General features: G+C 37.2%; 1 protein-coding gene across 1 annotated transcript; it reads left to right on the top strand.

Moving 5' to 3' along the window:
- Positions 1–98: 98 nt before the first annotated feature.
- On the top strand, positions 99–9,944 carry LOC119600694 (histone acetyltransferase KAT6B). Its single transcript, XM_037951124.1, has 6 exons — positions 99–264; positions 466–1,011; positions 1,073–1,491; positions 1,561–3,090; positions 3,163–7,642; positions 7,919–9,944. Exons 2-6 carry the CDS (start codon positions 478–480, stop codon positions 9,245–9,247), a joined length of 8,292 nt encoding a protein of 2,763 aa, XP_037807052.1. The 5' UTR covers positions 99–264; positions 466–477; the 3' UTR covers positions 9,248–9,944.
- The last annotated feature ends 401 nt before the right edge of the window (positions 9,945–10,345 follow it).

Here is a 10,345-nt window from a genome sequence, read left to right as displayed (position 1 = left end):
AAAATTGATAAATTCTGTGGCCTTGGTAGTTTTACTATGCAAACCCAAGTAACCGTTTGTTTATTCGTACATCACTAACAACCACCTTTTTATGCAACTGCTTCGATGTAACGATTAGCTGTCAACATTTTGTCTTGTAAACACAGTTTGGAGAAAAAGAATTTCAGTTTTATTATAACGAATATATTAAAATAAAAACAATTCAATGTAAAATCAAGCAAAAGTTCGCAAAAACATTAAATACATTTTCATAAGGAACAATATGTACGTGTAAAGAGTATTGTATTAATAAATAATTGTGTGTACATATCTACATACAGTGAAAAAGATATGTATCCGTATTTGTATACGCATTTTTTGTAAAATACGTTGTAGTACAACGTTTGAACGTACATATACGTTCGTTCATATGTGGTGTGTATATGTATAGTAAAGGTTTGGTTTTGTTGCTTTTTTTCTCCACAGATATTGTGCAAAATGTTTGACTCCACCCAAGAAATAAGTTTGGATGTGTGGCAGAAATGGATATTGGAAGCCATTTCCAAAATTCGTTCGCAGAAGCAGAGACCCAGCGTACAGCGCATTTGTCAGGCGATTGGTACGCATCATAAATTTCACGAAGACATTGTCGCCGAAAAGTTGGAACAAATTGTTGAAACTGGCGCCGTGATTAAAGTTTATAATAAGGGATTGCATTCGTATAAAGCACCCATGGCAAAGCGGGTTATCTGCATTGAGAAAAATACCAATTTGTGCAAGATAGTCGCAAGAGCTGTACACGATCTAGGCGAATGCGAAGGATCCAGTGTAAAGAGTATTGAAAACTACATACAAAAATTCAATAATATTCAACTTGTTGGAGACGCAGACTACAAAACAGTCATAAAACAGTCGATTAAAAAAGCCGTTGAAGCTGGTTTTCTCATACAGGAGGGTAAACTGTACAAAAAAGGACGTTCATTAACAACACCAAGAAATTCAAATGCATCGGCTGATATACCCGTACAAATTGTAAGTTTAAAGTATAAATATTCGCGTAAAATGCACAAATTTATTACAACATATTTTATAGGGAAACGACACATGCAAACATTGTTCGGGAAATGCTCAGAAAAATTTAAATGGTATTCCCGAACCTTTGAGTTCATGCAAACAATGCGGCATTTCGCTACACACAACTTGCGCTAACATAGCTGCAAAATGCAAAACACAGTCATTTGTCTTACTTTATATGCTTGTAACCAAGGGTAGCTCATGGTACTGCGAAAATTGTGTCAAATGCAATGCTTGTGGTAAGGGAAATAAGGGTCCCTGTCTTTTGCAATGTTTTGTCTGTCAGAAGAATTTCCACTTGAATTGCTTGGACACTATACCGGACAAGAAACCGAAACATCCATATCGATGCAGTACTTGTTTAAAACTAAATACCGACGTTTTTCGATTAGTTAAAGGCAAAGATGCGCAAAAGAAGATGGTTTTAACCAAGAGTCGGTAAGTGTTTGTAATTGTAATTAATGCATTAGTTGAGATCTCTATTTTTTATGTTCTGTTAAAATCTAGTGCCGCAACTGCTAAACAACAATTAACAAATTCATCGCCTTCCTCAAAATTAAACTTGAGTAATACATCGAATACGACACCCAATAGTTCGCCGGAAAAGGGATGGACTGTCGCCAGAGGTAAGGCCAGCGCCAAAACGACGCCCATCAAAGTAGAAACTAACGTATTTGAAGCTGTAGCCACTTCAACAGCTGCGGCAATGGCTAAAGCCCGAGCTCAAGCTAATGCAGAAGAAACGTTTAAGCAACAGTTGAGCGCCTATCAGGAATCGTCGCTGAAAAATATGAAAAGTCGTAAAAGAACTTTATCAAATTTATCTTCATCCAGCTCTTCAAGTGACAGTGACGACGATCAGAATAACGAAGGTGATGACCAAGATAATGATGATACTTCATCCTCGGACTCATGTTCCTCAACCAGCAGCAGTGGTTCAGACTCGTCTGAAAGTAGTAGCGACAGCTCTGATTGTGACGACAATGATGATGATAATGACGACGATGACTACGATTCAGAAAATAGTGAATCAAAATCGAATGTCATGCTGGCGCAAATTTATAAAAAGCAAAAGTGTGAGGGTTTATTAAGTGCTGGAGCGATGGGTAAGCATTTAAGCTTAGTTCAGCCCCAGAAGGAGGAGGAATGGGGATTTGCTGCTGTGGCCAAAAGTAATCCCGATATTTTCGGAAATAACAGCAACAGTAATACTGGAAACAGCAGTAGCGATATTGTTAAAAGTTTAAAATCGGTAAAGCGAAAAATTACCGAACATTTTACTTTACTAACCAAAGACCAAGAACAGGATCAGCAGCAGCAGCAACAACAAAATCAAATTGAATGTCAACAAATGCTACAGAAATCTTCATTAATACACCCAGCTGCTACAGTGAATCCAACACATGCTAATTTTGTTCAAAACGATTCAAAATTAAATTCAGAAAAAAATAAGAATAAATCAGCCAATTCTCCTACTCAGACTCAAGTAGAGCAAAAACCAACTATGATGATAAAATACAAACCGAAACCAACTACAGATGGAACTTTGATTAAAAAAGCAGATGCTCCGGTTGTGCAAAAGAAAGCAGTCTTGCTAAAGTCTATGCCATTAGAAAAGAAGCCTGTTCCAAAACCGGTAGATGAAGATGACGAGGATGTAATACCGTATCTATCACAAAAGAACCTTATCAAATATAAAATGTTGGAAGATATAGACAAAGCAAAAAATCCAGAGAAAATAGAGGAAGCTCCAAAGGAACCAGAAGAAAAACATCCCTGGGAGGTAAAGACAGATGAAAATCCCTTTGATTCACAACCACTACCAAATGGTGTGTCACAAGCCGACTATGATGTCTACAAAGTGATTAGGGAACGAGCCCGTAAAGCAATAACCGGTGCTATGGAAAGTCCCAGCAAATTAATTGCCAAGCCAACCTTTATTAATTCAAATGCCGAACGTTGCCCCGGTTCAATCGAAATAGGAAAATGGCATATAGAAACCTGGTACTCGAGCCCCTTTCCCCAAGAATATGCCAGGTACTTCTAACATTCTCTCTATCATTAAACTAAATATTTTATCTAAACATTTCTAAACATTTTCCTCTTCAGGCTGGCAAAGTTATACTTGTGCGAATTTTGTTTAAAGTATACGAAAAGCCGTTCAGTTCTAGATCGCCACCAGAATAAATGCTCATGGAAACAACCACCCGGGACAGAGATATATCGGCATCAAGACCTTTCGGTATTCGAGGTTGATGGGAATATCAACAAAATCTATTGTCAAAACTTGTGCCTCTTAGCCAAGCTCTTTCTGGACCACAAAACACTCTACTATGACGTAGAGCCCTTTCTCTTCTACGTTCTCACAAAGAACGATAATAAAGGATGTCATCTAGTTGGTTATTTCTCAAAAGAGAAACACTGTGCTCAAAAATACAACGTCTCTTGTATTCTAACAATGCCTCAGTTCCAAAGGCAAGGTTTTGGCAGATTTCTCATTGATTTCAGTTATCTCTTGAGCCGAGAGGAAGGTCAATTAGGTACACCTGAAAAACCTCTGTCGGATTTGGGCAGACTCTCGTATTTCTCTTACTGGAAATCTATTCTCTTGGAGTACATGTATGACCACAGAAATGATCAAAAGATTACATTTAATGAAATAGCTCTAGAAACTGGTTTAACTGTTGTTGACATTGCACTCGCCTTAGAGCTCTTAGACTTTATAAAATTGCGTAAGAACGAGCATGACATACGCTATCAAATTAACATAAAAGTGGACTGGCAAAAGGTAACGGATCACCATGACAGACTTGAAAGAAAGAATAATCGCATTCATATTGAGCCAGAACGACTACGATGGAGTCCACTATTAACGTATGTTAAAAACAATCATTCATTGGACCAGTCTGGCAGACAAAGCTTGTCGCCCAGGAAAAATGTTTTAAAAATTGAAGAATCCCCAAATTTGCCGAAAATAAGCAACCAGAGACAACAAAAGCTGCAAACATCGCCAGCATTATCATCTGCAACAAAAACAATTAAAAAGATATCCTGTGTTAATCCCAAAGCAAATGAAACTAGCAGCATTGTTCCCAAAACTGAAAATGTATCGTCTGTGTCCAAGGATGACCAACCTGTTCTTGAAGTTTCCCGAAATCTTACGAATTCGGAAACTTTGTTTCAAGATAACAACAATGAAGGCGAATGTACGAATAAACGCAAGAGAACCGATAGTCCTTGCGAATTAGAAGAGGACGAAAAGGAAACAAAAGAGGAGGATGTAGAACAGTTGCATAAAATTACTATAAATGCTAACAATTTTGACGATCAGCAAGATATGGATATCTGTTCACCAGTAGAGGAAATACAAACCAAGCAGGAACAGGAACCAGATCAGGATAATCAGCCAATTAAACAGAAAATAGAAGAGGAACCGATCGTGAAAGCAGAACAAATTGATGCTTCTAAAAGTAGTTCTAATCGTTCCCAACGCTTAGCTAATAGAAAACAAGGCGCCGTCTTGCCACCACTTAAAAGAAAGCACGATGATTTAGACGAATCAAAGCCTGATTCAGTTATAGAGGTACCAGCAGATACTAACCCAGAACCGTGTGTGGAGGAACCGGTTTCGGAAGCTGTTGCGCAAACCGTTAGTGAAAGCAACGTACCAAAAGAAGAGGAAAAAGAGGACGCTGTTAAAATAAATGCTAATGCTTCAGAAGAAGAAGAGAAAATTGCAAAAGCATCTACCACAAATGTGGAATCAAAAAATGATAAGCGTGTTCCGAATTTGTTTCCCAAACTAAGAGCAAAAAATTCGGGTAAAATAAATGAAGAAATTGCAAATGATGTAGAAATGGAAACTATCCAACAAAAGCCTAAAGATTGCATGCTAGAAACTACGAAACCATGTGCAAAAATGGACGAAGCAACAAATGAAAACCTACAAAAATCAACTATTAAAGTTGAGTACAATCCGCCTTCGTCTTCATTCACTGCATCTCCCCCTAATTCAGTTATAAAATCAACTGAAAATGATGAAAAAGTTCTCGAAGCTGTTGCAAAGAAAACGAAAAAGTCTCTTTTTAATGAAACTGAAAACATCGTTAAACCAGAGATAGAAACAACCAACGTAACTGACGTTCCCAAACTAAACGATATGGAACCGTTGCAGCAGAAAGATAAACCGCAACAGAGTGAGGAAAAAGACGATGTAGAGATGAAAATTCAAGCCCCCATTACACAAACTGCTGTCGAAAATGTTTCCGTTGATAATAGTGAAACAAAAATTAACCAACCCACTGCAAATTGTAATGTGTCAGTCATTAGCGAATCGAAGGTCCCAGTGGAAAATCGAGAAATACCAAGTGCTACTGGTGTAGATGCTACTAAAGAGGTAAAACACTCAGCATTCATCGAAGAGACTAAGCCAGAACCAAAAAAGGAAACTGAAGTTCTAAAAACGGAACAATTGTCACCACTTCGCATAAGTCCCAGTCAAAACGAGACAGCAGTAGCCGCTCAAGAGCCTGCTAATATAAAACCATTAAATGAACCAGCAAAGTCTATCGCTCCAGAATGCGAGATAAAAGTTGCAAAAAACTCAACTTTAGAAGAGACAAAGCAAATTGAAATAAAGCCACAAGAGAATATGGTTTCAAATAATTCACTACCGACAGTTGTAAAACCAGAAATAACTCAAGTGCAAAACACAGAACCAATACAACCGAAAAAAGAGCAACCCGCTTTGAAAAGTCCTCCAAAAGTCGCTGCACCTGTAAACATACCTGTAAACATACCGGACACTAAACCAGTTTTAGTTCCCACACCTTTGTCTCAGTCTATATTGCAGCCTACCGAACAGCACATTCAAGTACCACATCAATTGCAATTGCCAACACAGGCACATCAATCACATCAGCCACATCCAACTGTATTGCACTCTTCAAGTAGTGGTATGTTGAAAACTTCCGCTGACAAGTTTAAATGTAAAACTGAAAGAGGTACTTCGGAACATGTCGCCAGCATTGTTAACAATGAAAGATCAACAACAACGCATGAAAAACACATTAAATCGTCCAATAAGTCGAAGGATAAGATGGAGACAAAATTGACATCTGAATCCAAAAGTAAGTCCTTGCACGCTGGTCGCGAAAAACAAGAGCAACAAAACAAGTTAATTGCTCAAACGCAAGGTGTGAAGCCTTTGCATGGACCCATACAAATTAAAGAAGAGGATAGAATGTTGCAAGCTTCAGTATCTTCGTCTACAGCACCTGGGGTACATGATAAATTGCATTTCAAACCCACAGCTGAACACAACTTGAATCCAATCGACCTAAATAAAATAGCGCCACAATTTCCTTTAAATCAACTCTCCAATTACCACACTTCTCAGTATTGGCAGTGGGACTACTATGGTTACAATCTTTCCCATTTGGATGCAACCGCACAGAAAAGTCAAAACAAATTCCACAAGGATTTAGCCACATCAATGGCCTACAACAACTTTACACAAAATCTATACCAATCGGCCAATTTGGCCATGCAACATGTCCACCAACAGCATATGCAACAACAACAACAGCAGCAGCAACAACAGCAACACCATCCCAAGGATAAGTTGAAGGCCGAGCGTAAAACAAGTCCTCTTAAAAAGGAGGAAGCCATCAAAAATCATACACATACACCCAGTGTCAACGAAATGATGCGCGAAGACAACTCCGCTTGTAGTTATAACAACAATCAAATTCACTACGCTAATGCTCAGAAGAATAGAGCAACAACTCAATCCGAACATCATCATATACGTTCCACTATCAACAATCATCAGAGCTCCGCAAACAAATACCATAATGCGCAACAGCAAGGTTCAGTAAGTCTATTGGCAGCTCAGCAATTGCATCAACAACAGCAGCAACAAGCAACTTGTCAGAAAGCTAAAGTCGAACAGAATATCAATCAATCGACTGGTGCTCAATCATCAACAAATCCCATAAATCCCAATGAGGATAATAAGATGAAAGCGACCGGCTCTTCTGTTTTGAGTAACAACGCTCAACAGCAAACTAATAATTCGGCTACCGTTAGTCCAGAAATACCCTCACCAATGGTATACAATGGTAATAACAACGAAACTTCAGGCGCTAATAATAACAATAACGCGGCCACTGGCTCAAACAATAGCAGCAACAACACCAACACTAACAATGCTGCTAACAACAACACCAACAATGGTCCCAATGCAATGCATCATTATGAATGTGGTCTTAATGTACCAATGGGTATGGACTCACCAGCCAGTATCGCTAGCGATATAACACAAAATTCCTCGGATGTATCGGGCAGTGGAGTTCACATGCAACAGACACAACAATTTTCGAATTGTTCAATGCAAAATCAAGGCACCAATACACCCATGCATATGTCCATACATACACCTCAACATATACAGCAACAACAACAGCAGCAGCAACAAAATAATATGAGTATTAATAATCAAAATCTTAACAATTTGGGACATAATCAACAACAGCAGCAACAGCAACAACAACAGCATAATACACAACAAAATCGAAAAATAAATCAGGTGAGTAATTTTAAAAAGGTTTTTTTTTTTTTTGCAAAAATTACATGTTTTTTAAAAATTAGATTTTTTACAATTCTTTTACAAAAATTTTGATTTTTTTAGTGTTTTTTTATGCAAAAATTTGTGTTTTTTTCAATACTTTCGCAAAAAATATTTTTTTACATCTTTTTACACAATTTCAATATTTTCACAAAAATTTGTCTTTTTACAAAAAAAAAAAAAAAAGATATGGGACAAACTATATGTTTACTAAAACAATAATAATTACCATTTCAGAATGAAAACCCAACATCAGGTTCTAGTGCCGCTCAGAGATCAACTACGCCAAAATTAATGCGCAACACAAATACATCAACCTCAAATGCGCACAGACAGTCTAAACAGCAACAACAACAACAGCAGCAACAAGCTCTAAACAATAGTCTCACTCAACAACAGCAGCAACAACAGGCTCTTGGAAACCATGCCAATCAAAACAGCTCGGAGCAATCGCAGCATCAAGAACAATTGCATAACATACAGTTTAGCCAATTGAATGCACATGCCCATCATCAAAACATGCAGGGCTCCGAGAATATATACATTTCTCATTTGGGACAAAATTATGCCGGTAACACTTCGAATTACAATGAAATCGCCAACATGCCGGCTGTTATACAACAACGAATGTCACTTAACAGCGCAATCAATTCGCATGCAGGATCAGTACGCGTGGAACAGTCGTCACCTTCTTGTGCTGTCAATAACTTTTACTTGCAAAACAACTTGGCTGCTAACGAATCGTTGAATAATGCAGCTAGAGTGCCTATTTCTATACCATCGGGAGGCTCTTCCACAGCTAGTTCTTCTAATGAACATTCTTTGAATCAACAGCAACAGCAGCAACAACAACAGCAACAGCAGCAGCAACAACAGCAGCAACAGCAAACCAGATCTGAATCATTGCCAAGTGCTCAGGCGGGTTCGCCAGCAGTTGTCGGAAACTTGAGTAGCCTCTCAAGATTGCAACAGTTAACTAATGGTTTGGATATACCACCATGCAACACTTCACCTATAGGCCAGGTCGACATGACTTCACCGCCACAACATGGCTTGGCGAATAATTCGATGACTCCGCCACCCCACTTGATAGTTCCACAAAATAGGAACCCCAATACTTCGCCCAATATGCTGCAATCTCAAATGGCATCTTTGCAGTACAAGTACTATTCGAGCAACATGAATATTGCTCCCATAACAACAACTCCACAGAGTATCAGTCGTTCAGTACGCAATACTGCATCGGCACCAATTCAACACATTTCCTCTTCGCCCTCCACCTCTTCACCCAATAGTAGCCGACCTGCTAACGTCCACATTACACCGAATTTAATGACACCCTATAGCGCCATCAATAGCTATAGAATGTCTGCCCAACAGGGCCCGTCATCTGGTTATTCCACCGGTGGCGAATATCCAAATTCCCAAATACCAATGCAAATGGGTGTCATGAATATGCAATCTCAATATCAAGATGCATGCGCTATACAAAGAGCAGCCCAACAAAATTCAATGTACTCTACCTACTCTCCATATATATCTTTAAATGCGCCCATGAGAAGATAAGTGAAAAAGAAAAACAAGTTAAAATATTGAATATTTTAGCTTGATATGAACATTTTTTTAACAATAACAATTAAAGTAAAACAACACAACGTCCCTTCTTTCTTTACCCCCCACTGTCGCCCCCGTATTTTGGCCTCATCATAAAGTACTTTAGAATACATAAGTTACATACGAGTGAGAGTAATAATTATACGCTCAAAGCATGGAAAATGTGTATTAAACAAAACACGCTAAATCCTTTTTTTACAATTTATATTTTTTAGATTTTTTTTCACTTTTATTATTGTTTGGAAATGGTAAAGAAACTGCTTAAGAAATATAAATAAAACTCAATAAAGAAACTTGTTCAACTACTGGCTTAAATAGGCCAGTAGGCTGAGTTCTAGTAAATCCATAATTAGCCGCTTAAATTTATAAAATAGAATTTTATGGACGAGCGGTGGAATCTATGCAAAGAGGAATATGTGAAGAAGACACAAACATATAATAAATTATATATATTATAGAAATTACTTTCATTCGTGACATTTCTTATTAGTAGGTATACACTCACACACCCACACATAAAAATAATTATTCTTATTAAACTATTATTCACTTGATGTCCTTCAAAGGAAATTAATAAAGTTTTATCAAACAAAAAAAAAAAATAATAAAAATAAATAATAAAATAGATATTGTATGTGTCAATATAAATAATAGTTGTTGTTTTATTTAAATTTACGAACTTTTAATGCTTTAATCCAGCTAATGAATTAAAATTTAATTTTAGCTAGGAACTACCCTAATCTATATACATACATACACACACACGTATGATAATAGTTTTTGTTTATATGAACATACCCTACCCAATAAACAAATCTTTCCAGCTTTCTGCAAGCAAACCATAATTCATATAATTTAAAGTTTGTTTAATAATTCTGAAGATAATGTTTATTGGGTTTTCATTTCAGGGCAAGATAAACATGCAGACATTTTAGCTTAAAGCAAGACCTTTGATAATAATGACATTTACAAGTGGAGAATAATATAAAAATAACACAAGATTATTTTATCATCTACTTGAAAAAATATATAAAATGTTTGAGTTGTAAC

The sequence above is a fragment of the Lucilia sericata genome, unplaced genomic scaffold (assembly GCF_015586225.1).
Source record: "Lucilia sericata isolate MDLA Ls3-8-SP2 unplaced genomic scaffold, ASM1558622v1 Contig000118F_arrow, whole genome shotgun sequence".
Lineage (NCBI taxonomy): Eukaryota > Metazoa > Arthropoda > Insecta > Diptera > Calliphoridae > Lucilia > Lucilia sericata.
Note: the sequence above shows the minus strand (reverse complement) of the source record. Positions and strands in the feature narration are given on the sequence as shown.

Excerpts from the sequence above, each read along its gene's own strand:
- LOC119600694 (XM_037951124.1), top strand. The coding sequence starts at position 478 with ATGTTTGACTCCACCCAAGAAATAAGTTTGGATGTGTGGCAGAAATGG. Across the intron at positions 1,012-1,072 it reads CTGATATACCCGTACAAATT|GGAAACGACACATGCAAACA; the intron begins GTAAGTTTAAAG and ends CATATTTTATAG. Across the intron at positions 7,643-7,918 it reads AAAATCGAAAAATAAATCAG|AATGAAAACCCAACATCAGG; the intron begins GTGAGTAATTTT and ends TTACCATTTCAG.